Source organism: Oreochromis niloticus, linkage group LG3 (assembly GCF_001858045.2).
Source record: "Oreochromis niloticus isolate F11D_XX linkage group LG3, O_niloticus_UMD_NMBU, whole genome shotgun sequence".
Taxonomy (NCBI): Eukaryota; Metazoa; Chordata; class Actinopteri; order Cichliformes; family Cichlidae; genus Oreochromis; species Oreochromis niloticus.
The window spans coordinates 2,469,590-2,489,282 of NC_031967.2; the positions used below are offsets into that span (position 1 = coordinate 2,469,590).

Consider the following 19,693-nt stretch of genomic DNA (forward strand, 5'->3'; position numbering starts at 1 on the left):
TATGCTTGATTACGCCCGTTTCCAATTCAGTTCCAGTCATTTCTGGCCCCAGGAAGTTGATGGGGGTGGGAGATGGGGAGGGGAGGGGGGGGGGGGGGGATGGGTTGTAAGTACAATGTAGATGAGTGGAGGCTTAATGTACTTGAACTTCCAGTCACAGTGAATCTGTGTGTGTCAGTGAATGCATCATGTGTGCTTGATGGCTCCATCTAGTGGACTGATAGTAGAAGTAGAGCAGCTGATGGCAGCTTCCTCTGCCTCACACTGCTGTCTGACTGCATTCAGCTGATATTTGGACAGCACACATGATGGAAAGGAGGATTCCAGTTGATGTGCACATGAATGATTTGTGTTTCCTCTGCAGGTGAAGGTAGAAAGTGTGTGTGAGCTGATGTGAATTGAGCAGCATGGATCAGTGTGAGGACAGAGAGGAGGGAGTCCCTCCCTCTAAAAGCACTCTGTGTGGGGAACATGAGAGCCAGACCAAAGCTCAGAGGTGAGATGACCATCTCTTACTGTCCGTGTCTCTTCTCCATGTCACAGCTCAGCACTCACATCACTGCTCCATCATTATTCACACTCATACCTCTGTGTGTGTTGTTTTAAAGCCCAGAGCTGTGGGGCGTACCAGGCTCAGCTGGACATAACCCTAAAACTAATCCAGAACCTGGACCTGAACCCAGCTGTGTTTCCTTAAAGAGCAACGAGTCGAAGGATTTTGCTGTAAACTTTAACAAAAGACTGTTATGTGACAAAGAGTAAGTACATTATTTTTATGAGTTTCAGATTGTTCATCATGTCTTTAATTTAATATTTCCAGTTTTTCCTTCCTATCTCATGAAGCTGTTACATTTATTGTTTTTCTTTTAGGATCAATAAGAGGCCAGAATCTCCTGGACCTGAACCCAGCTGTGTTTCCTTAAAGAGCAACGTGTCAAAGGATATTGAAATAAACTTTAAAGGCTGTTCTTCTGCTGCTGAGAGGTAATGTGTGTCTAGATGTTGTTGCTGAGCTCAGCTCTTTTTCACACACATTTCTATGTTGGTGTGTGAAGCGGTGTGTGTTGGAGTGTTTCCACAAACACAGCAGTCAGAGTGGAAAGAGTGGATGTTGTAGGAGGTGTTTGTGTAGTGAAGAGGCTGAGTGTCTGTAGGACTCCAGCTGCTCCAGCAGGTGTCTCCTTTGTGCTTTGCTTCAAACACAGTGTAGGGAGGAGCTTCCACTCAGGTGTTTCAGGTGTTGCTGGATGGAGGAGGACAAATAGTTTTTCCCTTCAGTGACGCTTCAGCAGCTCAATGTTCTGGGGAGATGTTTGTCTTCATGAAGGTTTATGGATTATTGTTCTTACTTTGGTTAAACTGAGCAATACATTTTCCATCTAACATTTAAAGTCAATTTCCAGGTGAAACAAAAGATCTGCAGCTGCAGCCTCTGTGATGTTTCACAGTCTGAAAGTAACAAGTTCAACCAGAGTTCAAACAAAGGCTTAATATACGTGTGTATTTGATATAATGCCAACAAGTACAAACAGGTGTTCTTACAGGTCTTAATCACAGAGCTCTGATAAGTCTGGTGACTTTTTTTTTTTTTTTGTCTGTCCCATTTGGTTCTTTAGCCGTCAGAATTGTTGTCTGAAGACCAACAAGGATACCAAATGGATTTATTTTGCCAAATGGATCATCATGGCATTGCCGCATTGGTCCATTTGATCAACTTTTGTTGTTATTATTTATTTTATTTTCAGTTGTTACAGATGGGACAGACATGATTGGGGGATAGGACAGGGAGAAAGAAAGAGAGGAAGGAAAAGAAAAACAGAAGGGAAAAGGGACAGTGAGAAAGGGCACTTACAAAGACAAAGAAAAAAAAATTCTCCTGGATCACCTGTTGAGAGAAAAAGAATAGAAAACAAGCAAAAAAACAAAGCAACATACTAAACACAACACCATCACGTTAATCTAGCTAAGTGTAAACAGCAATCAGACTATCTATCTATTTAAGTCTGGTGACTTTCACAGTCAGCAATTTTGCTGCCTTTTATTCAAAGTCTCCCACATTCATACAGAGCTTTTAACACCAAACTCCTTTACAGTCCTTCTCCTCTCACACACGATCACATGACTGATTTGTCTGCAGCAGCTGTGTTACTGCTAGTATTTTATTATGTGTGTAATCTCCTCATATTGTTCCTATGGTTTAGTTTGACTTCCTTCTGCAAACTCAGCTGCTCTGTTGCTGATACACGTCTCCATCAATATGATTGATCAGATGCTGCCAACACCATGTGTTTCATGTGAACGCTCAGCTGAAACCCTGGGTTGGCTTATCGAGTTAATAACAAGCTTCACGTGACTGTGAATGCTAAAGTGAATCCAGATAAAGGAAAGAGACCCTGCTAATGTTGGACTCACTTCTTAGTGTAGATCCCAGGAGGAAGTTCAACATAGCAGCCATTCTTTGTGCGAGCTCGACCAAACCTGAGACCACAGTGCAGGATAATGATTATCATCTGTCTCTGTCAAGGACATTTAAAATCCACAAATAACAAAAATAATTATATTTGATCATTAAAAATATGTTTTCAATTAAAAAAGCATGAGCACACTGGTGGATTACAGAAACATGAAAACTCGTTAACAGTAAAGTTAATTTAGGCGTAAACAAAGAGGCAAACATACTTAAGTAGAAAGACTGATGTTTGTGTTAAAATAGCCTCTTAAAGCTCAAATACTGATTCAACTTTCTCCAAAAGTTGACAGATGTACCCTTAGGCCCCCTCCTCGATTCAGAGATGGTCTTTCCCTCCTTGACTCCGCCCTCAAACCAGCGTTCCTCCCTGTCCAGGATGTTACATCCTCATCATTGAAAGAGTGTCCACTGGCCTGTAGGTGTAAATAGACTGCAGAGTCCTGGCCTGATGAGGTCGCTCTTCTGTGTTGTAGCCAGAGGTTGTTTGGTTTCCCCGATGTATAAATCCTGTCAATCCTCCTGCACTTAACAGCGTACACTATGTTACTCTGTTTGTGTCGGGGGACCCGATCCTTGGGGTGGACCAGTTTTTGGCGCAGCGTGTTTTGGGGTTTAAAAGCCACAGAGACCCGGTGTTTAGAAAAAATGTGTCTCAACTGCTCCGATACTCCTGACACATACAGGATCACTACAGGTTTTCACTTAGTCAGTGGTTGTCCTTCTCTCCTGGATCGGCTGGAGCTTTCTTTAGGAGCCTTTCCAGCTTTGACAAAAGTCCAGCTGGGATAACCACATTTACGCTACGTCCAGATGAACAGAATCAACTTTTGGAGATTTACTTTCCTGGATGATTGAGAATGCATCAAGATGTTCCTCCTAAAGTGTTATTCAGTGTTGTGACAGTCAGCTGCTTCAGCTGCTGCTGGGATGGGCTGTGGCAAAGAGAACAGAGAAAATCAAAATCAGAGTTTTTCTCTGAATTAAAAGCAAGGAAACAACAATATATTCTACATGGTGAAACTGATGGTTTATGGTGTTTGGGCCTGTTTTTCTGTATTTATGCAGATAAAGTGTAAACTCAGATGAATTATACCATCAAATGTTAAAGGAAAATATCAGGATGAGTGTCTGTGAGCTGAGAAGGACGTGAAGCGAGCAGTTTATCCCAGAGCTGAAGCTGCTCTGTGTGCAGAGATGAGCTCAGATTCCTGCTGTGATTGATCAACAGTCACAGAAATGTAGACTTGTAGTTATTACTGCAGGATGGTCACAGCAGATACTGATAAACATGGATTATGAGGATGGATGATCAAGTTTCTCACTCTCTCCTTTAAATCTCAGTTTTCTTCTTCTTCACAGTTTATCTGTTAATTTATTCATGAATAACACTGAAAGAGTTTCTGTTATATTTCCCCTTGAACATCACCTTATTAGGGCGGCATTAGGAAATAGCCCCCCTCCAAAGAATGAATAAATGAATGATGATAATAACAAAATGATTAAAAAGCAGAGCTCAGAGTGGTAGATGGTCAAACATGGATCCACGGGTGGTTCAACTGCATTTGGTGACGTGACTAAAGCAAATCTTTCAAATAATCCCACCATCAACGGGATGTTGTCTCCTTTACTACGGTTACTTTACTTGGTCACCTTGTGAATTTCTTTGAAATGAACCAAATTCTTTTATTTGTTGGTTGTTGCATATTTAAGCTCTACAGTCAGGAAAGGAGGAGATGAGGCCTCAACAATGTTGGGTTGTAGCTGTGGTTCAGGTTAGAGTGAGTGTCCATGGAATAAATGTAAGTCAGTGAACTGGAAACATGACTGTGTTCAAACTTTGTTTTCCTTTTTATAATGAGTCTAATCAAAGGTGCACAGAAGTATCTCCACTTTGACTTTTCTGTGTCACCATCAGAGCTTCTGCACAGTGTGGAGAAAGATCCAGAAGCAGAGCTGGACTGCAGACAGCCAGTCAGAGCAGCTGTGTACAAAGTAAGACTGAACATCTGTCTGCTGATGGACTCATTTCTGAAAACTGGACTTCTTGTGTTGTTCAGACATTGAAGAGTTTTCTTTCTCTTTAGTCTCATTGTTTTTCTTTCTTTCAGCAGATGTTGGTCTGCAGGAGGTTTTAGATGAACATAAGATCAGTCTGAGGAGGAGATGTGAACGTGTGACTGAAGGAAGTGATGGAACAGGAAGTAGAACCCTCCTCAACAGGATCTACACTGAGCTCTACATCACAGAGGGACAGAGTGAAGAGGTTCATACCCAACATGAGGTGAGGCAGCTGGAGACAGCTTCCAGGATGGACGCCCTCCATGACGCTCCAATCAGGGGCCAGGACATCTTTAAAGCCTTCCCTGACCAACAGAGACCCATCAGAGTGGTTCTGACCAACGGCGTGGCTGGTGTTGGAAAAACCTTCTCAGTGCAGAAGTTCACTCTGGACTGGGCAGAGGGCTTGGAGAACCAACATGTCAGTGTGGTGGTTCTGCTTTCATTCAGGGAGCTGAACCTGATCAGAGATGAGCAGTACAGTCTTCTGGAGCTGCTCCATGTTTTCCATCCAACATTACAGAAGGTCACAGCAGAGAAGCTGGCTGTCTCTCAGCTTTTGTTCATCTTTGACGGCCTGGATGAAAGCAGACTTTCATTGGATTTCACCAACAGGAAGCTGCTGTCTGATGTCACACAGAAGTCATCAGTCAGCCAGCTGCTGACAAACCTCATCCAGGGGAATCTGCTTCCCTCAGCTCTCGTCTGGATAACTTCCCGACCTGCAGCAGCCAATCAGATCCCTCCTTCATGTGTTGACAGGCTAACAGAAGTACGAGGCTTCACTGACGCCCAGAAGGAGGAGTACTTCAGGAGGAGATTCAGTGATGAAGAGCTGTCCAGCAGAATCATCTCCCACATGAAGACATCCAGGAGCCTCCACATCATGTGTAGTATCCCAGTCTTCTGCTGGATCACTGCTACAGTTCTGGAGCACATGTTGACTACAGAGCAGAGAGGAGAGCTGCCCAAGACCCTGACTGACATGTACTCACACTTCCTGCTGGTTCAGACAAAGAGGAAGAAGAACAAGTACCATGAGGGACATGAGACGAGTCCACAGGAGCTGACGGAGGCTGACAGGAAAGTTCTTCTGAAGCTGGGGAGGCTGGCGTTTGAACATCTGCAGAAAGGAAACATCATGTTCTACCAAGAAGACCTGGAGCAGTGTGGTCTGGATGTGACAGAGGCCTCGGTGTACTCAGGAGTTTGTACAGAGATCTTCAAAAGAGAGAGTGTGATCTTCCAGAAACCAGTCTACTGCTTTGTTCATCTGAGCATTCAGGAGTTTCTGGCTGCTGTCTACATGTTCCACTGTCACACCAACAGGAAGAGAAAGGTGCTGAAGATGTTTCTAAAATCAAAATCTTTAATCAAGATGATTTCCAGTGTTTTTGATAACAAAGATCTCCAATCACTTGATGTATTTCTGAGGAGAGCCATGAAGAAATCCCTCCAGAGTAAAAATGGCCACCTGGACCTGTTTGTTCGCTTCCTTCATGGCCTCTGTCTGGAGTCCAACCAGAGACTCTTAGTAGGTCTGCTGGGTCAGACAGAGATCAGTCCAGGAACCATCCAGAGAGTCATTAAGAACCTGAAGAAGATGAACAGATATGAAATCTCTCCTGACAGAAGCATCAACATCTTCCACTGTCTGATGGAGATGAACGACCTCTCATTATTTCAGGAGATCCAAGAGTTCCTGAAGTCAGAGAACAGATCACAGAAGAAACTCTCTGCGATCCAGTGCTCAGCTCTGGCCTTCATGCTGCAGATGTCAGAGGAGGTTCTGGATGAGTTGGACCTGCTGAAGTACAAAACATCAGTGCAGGGACGACTGAGGCTGATTCCAGCTGTGAGGAACTGCAGAAAGGCTCGGTGAGTCCAGATGTGATCATTAACATCATTGATCAGTGTAGGTTAGTAGTTTAAGTTTGAAAATAAAATCAGATTGTAAGCACAAAGTGTTTGTGTCCGTACGCTGCAACCTTCCACACCATCCTTTATTGTACAGACTCAGCAGCAGCTCCATGGATCCCAAATCCAAGAGTGGAGAACAGATTTGAAGTGTGTCACATCCATGCAGTCACAGCTGTTTCCACCATGTTTCCACTGATATTAATCCTGTTCAATGACACGTTTCATATCAGTGAATATGTTCTTTAGGACGTCCACTGACATGTTTAAGTGTCCTGCTGGAAATCACTCAAATCATCCATGAAATCCATGAAAATCCTTTTAGTGTTTCTAACTTCACCCTCTGTCCTCTCTCTCTCTCCATCCTCCTCACTGCTTCTTTCACTGATAATCACACAAACATCGTATTCAGCTACAAAATAACACAATAATATCATCTGATGATCATTATTATAAGAGCAGGATCCATATTTGATATCAGAGTAACACACTGCTTGGTTATGTGCAGTCATCATCAGTGACTGTGGGTCAAACAGAAGCTCTCTGATTGGTTGCTGACCTTGGTCACCTGTCCACTCTCACCTGTTTGTGTTTGCTCTCTCTTTGCTGTCTCCATCCTCTCTCTCCTTTCTCTCCCTCTCTGTCTTTGTACCGTCACTCAGGTCCAATGGAAACAGTGACAAACCAATTGATTGGTTTACAAACCAATCAAAGACAAACTGATCCATGTCAGGTTATAACAATATTCAAAGTGAATACAGGCTGCTGCTGGACACAGACAGGTAACATCATTTTGACTTGCTGTCACCTGGATCTGGACTCATAAACACTGAAGCCCTGAACAGGAATACAAATCATGTTCTGCCAACTAGCGACACACCAGCAGATAATGGCTCAGAAAGCTAAAATGAGCAAATCATTTCTGTGTTTAGTTCCCCTGAAATCAGATCTGATATCAGCAGCTCTGACTTCATTCATCATTATTGTCCAGTGATGAGATTTCTGCTCCGTTTGGTAACAGTCAGCAGGTTTTTCCTGCGTGTGGACGTGAACAGTCGTACCTGACAGCAGCAGGTAGCAAACAGAGATCATCTTTCCAGCTGGAACTCTTCACTGAGCTGAACTCATTCAAAATGTTCTGGAGTCAAAACAGGAAACAGTCCAAATGTGTGTCTTCACTCTGACTCTGGATCAGATCTCAGTGACAGACTGTGGACATTATGGAAGCCTAAATGTGGGAGTTAAATTATGGAATGGACTTAATGATGAACTGAAGATGTGTTTTTCTTTGTCATTCTTCAGGAGGATTTTAAAAATTTGTATTACACAAGGTTATAGAAATTTGGTTTGTTAAAAATTTTTTGTGATGGTTTGAAAAATTTTTTGATTTATCATTGTTTTCTTTTCAAACTGTTATACAACTTATTTATCAATGCTATTTATTTTCTTGGTTAAGGATTTGATTATTTCTATGGGGGTAAGGGATAGGATAAGTATAAGCCACAAGGCTTCAGCCTATTCCTTTTTCGGTTACTATTTGAGTACTTTTATGTAAAATTATAATTTGTTGTGTTGTTGTTGACTGAAATAAATTTCAATTCAATTCAATTCAAAATGTGACACCATCTTCCTCCTTCATCTGCAGATTAAAGCCAAACAAAGATTCTCATTAAAAGTCTGCAGGTCTGAGAGAGACTCAATCGTTGTGTCATGTCAAACACAGTAAGAGGAGCTGAAGCACAGATGTGAAGAGCAGATTCATCAGATTATGACCTCACTCTGTTTTGTCTTCATATACATTCAGTCTGTGTTTATAATGCAGATTTTCTGCTTTTATAATAACACATTTTATATTTTCTATCATCACAGACTGACTCACTGTCAACTCTCAGAGTCTCACTGTGAAGTTGTGGCCTCAGCTCTGAAGTCCAACCTCTCCCATCTGACAGAGCTGGACATGAGTTGGAACAACCTGCAGGATTCAGAGATGAAGCTTCTGTGTGCTGGACTGGAGAGTCCAAACTGTCGACTGGAGACTCTGAGGTGAGTTCACTGACTGCAGCTGTTGTAGTTTTTCTATATTTCAGGTCTTTGATTGATGTTTGAAACTTTCTTTAGTTCCTAAATGTTCAGGATGTGTCTGAAGACAAATGTGAAGAAGTTTGAGTGCTTTCAGAAATGTTGTGTCTTTCCAAACGACTGAACAACAGTTTTTCCTTTTGGCTCCAAACAGAAGTGACAGACTTGAGCAGGGTTCATTTAAAGGCTGACAGAAGTGGAGTGGTGACGGGGAGATGTTTGACAGGACAGTGTTTCAGCCTCCACAGGTTCATGTTGTGCTCCATCAGTCAGTGAAGATGAAGTCAGTGCTGATGAGGCTGTAGAGTGTGTGAGGGATGTGAATGAGGATGATGAAGATCTGATGATAGCAGATAAAAACAGGCTGCAGAGACTTTGAGCCATACAGGGCACACAGTGTGTGTACAGAACAGCTGAAATCATTCTGGAGGCCTCACTGGAATATGGAGGCATCACAGTACAGCTTCACTAAAGTCTCTGATATGAGATGAGAAATGAAGCAGCCAGAGCTTTTTCATGAGTGGAAATCCACTGTGACTGTGAGCTGCTGCTACAGCCTCCAGATTAGCCAGCAGCTCATCCTGCTCAACATTTTCTCACCAACTTTAATGGAAGTGTGATGTTTTCAGCTGGAGTGATGGTCAGGGTGGCCTCCTCTCCTCTTCTTCTCCTCTTCCTCTTTCATTTGTAAAGCCACTTCTGCTGCTTTCATTCATTTGAAGTCCTGTAGCTGAGTTTGGGAGAGACTAACAGCCTCGGCAGCAGAGGGGAGAAAGGCTGTAACACCACCACTTTACTCTGTTCTACCTGTCACATCATTTTATCAGGAAACAAATATGTTTTTACTATGTTTGTCTTGAAGATGGAAGAAGATCACATGGTGCTTTTTATTATTGTGTTGGTTTGTTTCCTGTCTCTTGGATGGAGCCCAGCTGTGCGTGGCCCCTGGGCCTGTGGTCAGAGTGTGTGCTGGATAATCCGGCCCAGGATGAGGCCAAACTGACATGGGATGAAATGTCTGTCACATAATTGAGCTTAGTGTAGTTTCATTTCTGCACAATTTAAAACCAACCAAAACTTTGTTCTGTCTTTTCTATGTTATACTGTAGACTTTCTTTGATACTGTGTCCAAAAGGAGCAGCTTTTACTTTGAAGGGGAGCCGTCTCTGTTTCCTCTTCAGTTTGCATGATGGAAGCAAATGAGTGTGTGATGTTCTTTCAGTGTTGCACTTTGTAGACGCTCCCTGAGCACTGGTCTCACAGCCAGCTGCACATAGAGACCAGTGTTGTTAGTCCAGGTCAGAAGATGACTTGTTGGAATGAAAATGAGCTTGTAGTTTGTCTGCTTTAATAATGTGACTGGAAAAAGGTGTTGGACTTCAAATATGTCCATTTCTTTCACACTTCACCTTTAAAAGTGAAGCCTTGTGGTTCCTGGAAGGAAAAACACGACTTTTTCAAGTCTTTGTCCTGTTTTTATGAGAAATGTACGACTTTAATGTGAAACATTCAGAGTTTTTTCTCTTGTTGTGTTTGTTTGAAGCTGCTTCCTGTTGGCTTCAGCTGTTTGGAGTTTCCCTTTTCTAAACTTCTACATTCTGAACCTTCTTCAGCTCTGAACAGATGATGAAACACTGAATGATTTCAAGCTCACACTTTGTCTAATAAACTTACATCTTTCATTCTTTATACAGATTGATGAGCTGTGGTTTGTCAGAGATCAGCTGTGATTATCTGGCAGCAGCACTGAAGTCCAACCCCTCCCATCTGAGAGAGCTGGAGCTGAGCTCCAACAAGCTGCAGGATTCAGGAGTGAAGCATCTGTGTGGTTTCCTGGAGAGTCCAGGATGTGGACTTGAAACTCTGAGGTCAGTCAGCATGTTTTAGTTGTGCTGAGGTGAATATGATGTGAAAGTTGTGCTGACACTAAACTGCAGACATCAGGCTGATATTATACTGATCCACACTGAGGATCTTCATGGTAAAGTCTGTTTTCTTCTTCTCTGGTTTAGTCCATTGACTGCAGCAGAACAATGTTCACATTTCAAACCTTCAAAGAAGAAGAAAAATCCTCCACTGGATAATTCACTGTGAAACTCTCCAACTCTTCATTCCACCTTAAAGTCTGTCTGACACTGAAATCCAAAGCAAAATGTGCGTTTGCTTTACAGACAGCAGTCCAACACAAACATACACACATCATCCAAAACACAGTCCAACATCCAAATCTCCTCCACTGCCAGCATGAATGATGGGAAAGAGAAGGAGGAACACTCTGACATTCAGGGTTAGAATGAGTTTCATGAAGCAGACTGTGAAGATCAAAGCTGCATTAGAAGCTTACATGAATGAATGAGTGGACAGAAGTGGACAGAGATCATCTGAAGCACTTCAAAGGCTTTAAATCAGCACATTTCTCTTTATTCTTTATCAACTCTGTTAGTTTCTCTCAGTTTTCTGTGGAATGAAGCTAACAGCAGGCTAATAAGATGCTGACCAATAGGTTTCTATTAAAGGTTGTAATTTGTATCTGAAAAAGTGCTTTGGCTCAGCAGGGATCAGCTTACAGGTAGAATACAGCTGCTGGATGGGATTAGCATGTCATAGCTATCTACCAAACTGCTAACTGGGGGATTTCAGGCCATCTATGGGTCATTTTTGCTAACTGTTTATTCAGCTTAGGCTCATAGGGCTGCAGCCTGTGCCCTAGCTGTCATAGGGCAAGAGGCGTGGTCCACCTGCACAGGTGAGCAGTCCATCACAGGGCCAACAGAGAGAGACAGAGAAGCACTCTCTCACATCCACACCTACAGCCAATTTAGAAGCACCAATGAACCTAAGCAGCATTTCATTGGACTGTGGGAGAACATCCAACCTCCACAGAAAGGCCAACAAGCTTCAACCTACAACCTTCTTGCTTTAAGGCACTAGTGCCAACCACTTTTCCCCATTTCAGCCCAAATCCTGCATCTTCCTGTTTCTGACTCCAGGCCAGCTCCACTAACACTTTCTCATCAGACACTGCCACCTAGTGGAGGAAGTCTTAGTTCCATTTGAAGCTTCAGATGACAGTTAGTTCCTTTACAAAGAGGTGGAGGTGGTGGGGCCACAGCACCATCATCACTGAGTGCCATAGGACACTTAACCTTTGTTTCCATATGCTGGGAACTTCCTGTTGTTCCGAGGAGGACTGGAAAATGTGTGAAAATCTCCCAGTCAGTTCCTCACAGCACACTTCAATCATTTCCCTCCCACAGCATCAGGACCAGGGCTTTTTCTCTCTTTGGTCCCACTAAGAGATTTCCACACAAACACCTCATCAGTGGGACTCTCAGAGCTACCAGCCCTTTGCTACAATCACAAACTCACTTGGTGTTCGCTCGCTTTGTGGTAGAGTATCACTTCCTGTTCCTGCTCAAACACAGTGGTGTTTCTGAGTAGCTTTTCTGCTTAGCAATTTAATTTAAATCTTTTGATACATCCCTTTTTCATAGTATAATCTTAACTTGCTTCATCTGAATCACCCTTTCTGTGTACTCACTACCTAATTTATAGCCAAAGTATTCACTCACTGTCTCTTTACTGTTTCGCTAGCTTAGCTTAGCTCGTAGCCGACTCGTTAGCACCATGGCTACTTCACCTGTCCCTCCTGCACTTTCCTGCTCATTGTGTCAGATGTTTAGTTACTCCTCGGCCTCCTTTAGCAGTAATGATACCTGTAACAAATGTAGCATATTTGCAGCTCTGGAGGCCAGGATTACTGAATTGGAGACTCGGCTTCGCACCCTTCATTCACCCGTAGCTAGCCAGGCCCCTGTAGCTGGTGCAGCCGAAGATAGCGTAGGCCCCGCTAGCTGTTTCCCGGCAGACCCCAAGCAGCTGGGGAAAGAGGGCGGCTGGGTGACGGTGAGGAGGAAGCATAGTCTTAAACTGAAGCCCCAGGTACACCACCAACCTGTTCATGTGTCTAACCGTTTTTCCCCACTCGGCGACACACCCGCCGGGGGTCAAACTCTGGTAATTGGTGATTCTGTTCTCAGACATGTGAAGCTAGAGACACCGGCAACCATAGTCAATTGTCTTCCAGGGGCCAGAGCAGGCGACATTGAAGGAAATTTAAAACTGCTGGCTAAGGATAAACGTAAATTCAGTAAGATCATAATTCACGTCGGCAGTAATGACACCCGGTTACGCCAATCGGAGGTCACTAAAATCAATATTGAATCGGTGTGTAACTTTGCCAAAACAATGTCGGACTCTGTAGTTTTCTCTGGTCCCCTCCCCAATCACACCAGGTGTGACATGTTTAGCCGCATGTTCTCCTTAAATTGCTGGCTGTCTGAGTGGTGTCCCAGAAACGATGTGGGCTTCATAGATAATTGGCAAACCTTCTGGAGGAAACCTGGTCTTGTTAGGAGAGACGGCATCCATCCCACTTTGGATGGAGCAGCTCTCATTTCTAGAAATATGGACCAATTTATTAAACCCCCCAAAATATGACTATCCAGAGTTGGGACCAGGAAGCAGAATTGCAGTCTTACACGCCTCTCTGCAGCTTCTCTCCTCCTGCTATCCCCCCAAAAACCTATCTCCATAGAGACTGTGTCAGCTCCCAAACAGACAAAAAACAAACCAAAACCCAGCAATAAACAACTTAAACATAAAAAATCACAAAGAAAGAACAATACAGTATCCACATCTGAACCAAAGAGTAAAACAGTGAAATGTGGATTATTAAATATTAGGTCTCTCTCCTCCAAGTCTCTGTTAGTACATGACTTAATAATTGATCAACAAATCGATTTACTCTGCCTTACAGAAACCTGGTTGCAGCAGGATGAGTATGTTAGTTTAAATGAATCAACACCCCCGAGTCATTCTAACTACCAGAAATCCCGAAGCACAGGCCGAGGGGGCGGTGTGGCAGCAATTTTTCACACCAGCCTATTAATTAACGAAAGACCAAGACAGACTTTTAATTCATTTGAAAGCCTGATGCTTAGCCTCGTCCACCCCAGCTGTAAAACTCAGAAACCAGTCTTACTTGTTATCATCTATCGTCCACCTGGGCCTTACACAGAGTTTCTCTCTGATTTCTCAGACTTTTTATCTGATTTAGTGCTCAGCTCAGATAAAATAATTATTGTGGGTGATTTTAACATCCATGTAGATGCTAAAAATGACAGCCTCAACATCGCATTTAATCTGTTATTAGACTCAATTGGCTTCTCTCAAAATGTAAAAGAACCCACCCACCACTTTAATCACACTCTAGATCTTGTTTTAACATATGGCATAGAAACTGAACATTTAACAGTGTTTCCTGAAAACCCTCTGCTGTCTGATCATTTCCTGATAACATTCACATTTACAATAATTGATTACACAGCAGTGGAGAGTAGACTTTATCAAAGTAGATGTCTTTCTGAAAGTGCTGTAACTAAGTTTAAGAATATAATCCACCCACTGTTATCATCTTCAATGCCCTGTACCAACATAGAGCAGAGCAGCTATCTGAACGCTACTCCAACAGAGGTCGATTATCTTGTTAATAATTTTACCTCCTCACTACGTACGACTCTGGATACTGTAGCTCCTGTGAAAACTAAGGCCTCAAATCCGAAGTACCTGACTCCGTGGTATAATTCTCAAACACGTAGCCTAAAGCAGATAACTCGTAAGCTGGAGAGGAAATGGCGTGTCACAAATTTAGAGGATCATCATTTAGCCTGGAGAAATAGTTTGCTACTTTATAAGAAAGCCCTCCGCAAAGCCAGAACATCTTACTATTCGTCACTGATTGAAGAAAATAAGAACAACCCCAGGTTTCTCTTCAGCACTGTAGCCAGGCTGACAAAAAGTCAGAGCTCTACTGAGCCAACAATCCCTTTAACGTTAACTAGTAATGACTTCATGAACTTCTTCACAAATAAAATTTTTATCATTAGAGAAAAAATTACCAATAATCATCCCACAGATGTAATCTTATCTACAGCTACTTTTAGTACCATCGATGTTAAGTTAGACTCTTTTTCTCCAATTGATCTTTCTGAGTTAACTTCAATAATTAATTCCTCCAAACCATCAACATGTCTTTTAGACCCCATTCCTACAAAACTGCTCAAAGAAGTCCTGCCATTAATTAATTCTTCGATCTTAAATATGATCAACCTATCTCTAATAATCGGCTATGTACCACAGGCCTTCAAGGTGGCTGTAGTTAAACCTTTACTTAAAAAGCCATCTCTAGACCCAGCTGTCTTAGCTAATTATAGGCCAATCTCCAACCTTCCTTTCATATCAAAAATCCTTGAAAGAGTAGTTGTCAAACAGCTAACAGATCATCTGCAGAGGAATGGCTTATTTGAAGCGTTTCAGTCAGGTTTCAGAGCTCATCACAGCACAGAAACAGCTTTAGTGAAGGTTACAAATGATCTTCTTATGGCCTCTGACAGTGGACTCATCTCTGTGCTTGTCCTGCTAGACCTCAGTGCTGCGTTCGATACTGTTGACCATAATATCCTATTAGAGCGATTAGAACATGCTGTAGGTATTACAGGTACTGCACTGCAGTGGTTTGTATCATATCTATCTAATAGACTCCAATTTGTTCAAGTAAATGGAGAGTCCTCTTCACACACTAAGGTCAATTATGGTGTTCCACAGGGTTCAGTGCTAGGACCAATTCTATTTACATTATACATGCTTCCCTTAGGCAGCATCATTAGAAGACATAGCATAAATTTTCACTGCTATGCAGATGACACGCAGCTCTATCTATCCATGAAGCCAGATAACACACACCAATTAGTTAAACTGCAGGAATGTCTTAAAGACATAAAGACCTGGATGGCCGCTAACTTTCTGCTTCTTAATTCAGATCAAACTGAGGTTATTGTACTCGGCCCTGAAAATCTTAGAAATATGGTATCTAAGCAGATTCTTACTCTGGATGGCATTACCTTGGCCTCCAGTAATGCTGTGAGGAACCTTGGAGTCATTTTTGACCAGGACATGTCCTTCAATGCACATATTAAACAAATATGTAAGACTGCTTTCTTCCATTTGTGCAACATCTCTAAAATTAGAAATGTCCTGTCTCAGAGTGATGCTGAAAAACTAGTTCATGCATTTATTACTTCCAGGCTGGACTACTGTAATTCACTATTATCAGGATGTCCTAAAAACTCGCTGAAAAGCCTTCAGCTGATCCAAAATGCTGCAGCAAGGGTACTGACAGGGACTAGAAAGAGAGAGCATATTTCTCCTGTTTTGGCTTCCCTTCATTGGCTTCCTGTTAAATCCAGAATTGAATTCAAAATCCTGCTCCTCACATACAAGGTCTTAAATAATCAGGCCCCATCTTATCTTAATGACCTTGTAGTACCATATCACCCTATTAGAGCACTTCGCTCTCGCTCTGCAGGCTTACTTGTTGTTCCTAGAGTATTTAAAAGTAGAATGGGAGGCAGAGCCTTCAGTTTTCAGGCCCCTCTTCTGTGGAACCAGCTTCCAGTTTGGATTCGGGAGACAGACACTATCTCTACTTTCAAGATTAGGCTTAAAACTTTCCTTTTTGCTAAAGCATATAGTTAGGGCTGGACCAGGTGACCCTGAATCCTCCCTTAGTTATGCTGCAATAGACGTAGGCTGCCGGGGATTCCCATGATGCATTGAGTTTTTCCCTTCCAGTCACCTTTCTCACTCACTATGTGTTAATAGACCTCTCTGCATCGAATCATATCTGTTATTAATCTCTGTCTCTCTTCCACAGCATGTCTTTATCCTGTTTTTCTTCTTTCACCCCAACCGGTCGCAGCAGATGGCCGCCCCTCCCTGAGCCTGGTTCTGCCGGAGGTTTCTTCCTGTTAAAAGGGAGTTTTTCCTTCCCACTGTCGCCAAAGTGCTTGCTCATAGGGGGTCATATGATTGTTGGGTTTTTCTCTGTATTTATTATTGTGCTATCTACTGTACAATATAAAGCGCCTTGAGGCGACTTTTGTTGTGATTTGGCGCTATATAAATAAAATTGAAATTGAATTGAAAAGCTCTTCATTGAAATCAATGATATCAAAGCTGGAATCAAATGAGTCCAAGTCTTCTGCTGATTCAGCATCACATTCATCTTTGCTCCTTGTTCTGCATCCCCACCATGGACTTCATTCCTTTCCAAGCCAGCCTTGAGTGTCCTTTATTCAGCTCATCCTCTGCTTTACTTTTACACCTGATTTTAGCTGCTTTATCTCTCTTTCAACAAGTTTCTGTGCCTCAATCTTTTTCTTCTCTCCCTCATAACAAGACAGCTTCTTCTGCCTGAGAACATGTTGGAGTGATTTACTAATCCAGGGCTGCTTATTGGGGAAAATACTTCCTGTTTTCAAAGTAATCCCCATTTTTCCCAGAAAGAAATGTCAGTAGAAATCGATGATCTAAGTGAGAACATGAGCCTTTAAAAAGTCCCAGTGGGTGCAGTCAAAGCAGTCCCTCAGTCCCAGTATAGAGTCTTTGGTCCAGACTGGAACAACTGTGTGCCCAGTTTGAGCTCTCTTCAGTCCTGTGACCTGACAGACCCAGAGGGGCCATCACATCACATGTAGAAGCTCCCCTAATGGAGCCACAACACATGTCCAATACTTAGTCTGTCTTGTTGGACCAACTGGAAGAAATGATTCAAGGACTTAGTCACAGAACAGAGATTCAAATCTCCAAAATCCAACTGGCTGCATCAGGACATATAGTCTGAAACTCTGCACAGTTTCCTGTTTGAAGCTGCTTCCTGTTGGCTTCAGCTGTTTGGAGTTTCCATTTTCTAAACTTCTACATTCTGAACCTTCTTCAGCTCTGAACAGATGATGAAACACTGAATGATTTCAAGCTCACACTTTGTCTAATAAACTTACATCTTTCATTCTTTATACAGATTGATGGACTGTGGTTTGTCAGAGATCAGCTGTGATTATCTGGCAGCAGCACTGAAGTCCAACCCCTCCCATCTGAGAGAGCTGGAGCTGAGTAACAACAACAAGCTGCAGGATTCAGGAGTGAAGCATCTGTGTGGTTTCCTGGAGAGTCCAGGATGTGGACTTGAAACTCTGAGGTCAGTCAGCATGTTTTAGTTGTGCTGAGATGGATATGATGTGAAAGTTGTGCTGACACTAAACTGCAGACATCAGGCTGATATTATACTGATCCACACTGAGGATCTTCATGGTAAAGTCTGTTTTCTTCTTCTCTGGTTTAGTCCATTGACTGCAGCAGAACAATGTTCACATTTCAAACCTTCAAAGAAGAAGAAAAATCCTCCACTGGATAATTCACTGTGAAACTCTCCAACTCTTCATTCCACCTTAAAGTCTGTCTGACACTGAAATCCAAAGCAAAATGTGCGTTTGCTTTACAGACAGCAGTCCAACACAAACATACACACATCATCCAAAACACAGTCCAACATCCAAATCTCCTCCACTGCCAGCATGAATGATGGGAAAGAGAAGGAGGAACACTCTGACATTCAGGGTTAGAATGAGTTTCATGAAGCAGACTGTGAAGATCAAAGCTGCATTAGAAGCTTACATGAATGAATGAGTGGACAGAAGTGGACACAGATCATCTGAAGCACTTCAAAGGCTTTAAATCAGCACATTTCTCTTTATTCTTTATCAACTCTGTTAGTTTCTCTCAGTTTTCTGTGGATTGAAGCTAACAGCAGGCTAATAAGATGCTGACCAATAGCTTTCTATTAAAGGTTGTAATTTGTATATGAAAAAGTGCTTTGGCTCAGCAGGGATCAGCTTACAGGTAGAATACAGCTGCTGGATGGGATTAGCATGTCATAGCTATCTACCAAACTGCTAACTGGGGAATTTCAGGCCATCTATGAATCATTTTTGCTAACTGTTTATTCAGCTTAGGCTCACAGGGCTGCAGCCTGTGCCCTAGCTGTCATAGGGCAAGAGGCGTGGTCCACCTGCACAGGTGAGCAGTCTATCACAGGGCCAACAGAGAGAGACAGAGAAGCACTCTCTCACATCCACACCTACAGCCAATTTAGAAGCACCAATGAACCTAAGCAGCATTTCATTGGACTGTGGGAGAACATCCAACCTCCACAGAAACTTACATCTTTCATTCTTTATACAGATTGAGGGGCTGTGGTTTGTCAGAGATCAGCTGTGATTATCTGGCAGCAGCACTGAAGTCCAACCCCTCCCATCTGAGAGAGCTGGAGCTGTATGGAAACAACCTGAAGTATCCAGATGTGAAGCAGCTGTCTGATCTTCAGCAGAGTCCAGACTACAGACTGGAGACTCTGGAGTAAGTAGAGTGATGGAGTGAGTGGGTGGTGCTGTCAGCAGTATTGTACTAAACACAGTCAGTATGAAACAAAGATCCAGTGTTTCCTGTAAAGCTGCAGCTTCTCAGTGAAGCTGTGAGAGGAGAATGGTGACAGGCTTCAGGATTGGACACAAACACTTCCTGTTTCTGACCTTTATGGTCACCATAGTAACGGCTGACACGTTCTGATCAAACACTGTCAACAGCCAATCAGCTCTCTGAACAAAGCAGCACGCAGACCAATGACTGCATTCATTTCCAAGTTTAAAGCAGTGAAGAACACAGTCTGTAGGTGAGGAAGACTTTAGTGAGAGCAGATGTTTGGATGGAATTCCTCCAGTTAACAGCTGGAACCGTCCATCTGGATTGTTGGGCTTGTTGTTGGGGTTCCTACAGAGCTCAGAGTGGACACACCAAGGTTCTTCTAATGAATGAAAGTCCAAACTCAAACTAGGAGGGAAAAACATCTTCATCAACTTCAATAAAAATCCAAAGATTAGAAAAAGTGAAGCAACAATGAGTCCTAGTACAGTCCCAGCACTGAAGTCCCTGCTGCTCTTTATACTGGATGTGCTGCATCACTGACTGACAGCTGATGAAGAGTCTCTGGAAACACTCGTTTATCTCCTCTGCTCTTCCTTCTTCTCTCTGCAGATGGTGATGATGGTAAACAGGACGGTGTGTGTGCTGAGAGAGGAGCAGCTGTGTCCTGATGATCCAGAGAGGTTGAAGCAGCAGCAGCTTGTGTGTAGAGACGCTCTGACTGGGCCATGTTACTGGGAGGTGGAGAGGAGAGCTTCATCCAGCAGTGACTGACAGAGGAATGAAGTGCAG

The 19,693-nt window shown here is 42.9% G+C and overlaps 1 protein-coding gene and 2 long non-coding RNA genes across 4 annotated transcripts; all 3 read left to right on the top strand.

Annotated features, from left to right (window-relative positions):
• Positions 1–433: 433 nt before the first annotated feature.
• On the top strand, positions 434–4,629 carry LOC109195973 (uncharacterized). Of its 2 annotated transcripts, none has more exons than XR_003214740.1 (5): positions 434–496; positions 609–758; positions 871–984; positions 4,386–4,462; positions 4,582–4,629. It is a non-coding gene; the product is annotated as an uncharacterized LOC109195973 (long non-coding RNA). The 2 variants fall into 2 exon arrangements; XR_002057407.2 differs by having other exon boundaries at positions 4,579–4,622.
• Positions 4,630–5,708: 1,079 nt separating this feature from the next.
• On the top strand, positions 5,709–9,727 carry LOC112846557 (NLR family CARD domain-containing protein 3-like). Its single transcript, XM_025906142.1, has 3 exons — positions 5,709–6,406; positions 8,315–8,488; positions 9,634–9,727. Exons 1-3 carry the CDS (start codon positions 5,835–5,837, stop codon positions 9,725–9,727), a joined length of 840 nt encoding a protein of 279 aa, XP_025761927.1. The 5' UTR covers positions 5,709–5,834.
• A 7,849-nt stretch (positions 9,728–17,576) lies between these two features.
• On the top strand, positions 17,577–19,582 carry LOC112842752 (uncharacterized). The gene is made up of 3 exons (XR_003214767.1): positions 17,577–17,621; positions 18,665–18,838; positions 19,514–19,582. It is a non-coding gene; the product is annotated as an uncharacterized LOC112842752 (long non-coding RNA).
• The last annotated feature ends 111 nt before the right edge of the window (positions 19,583–19,693 follow it).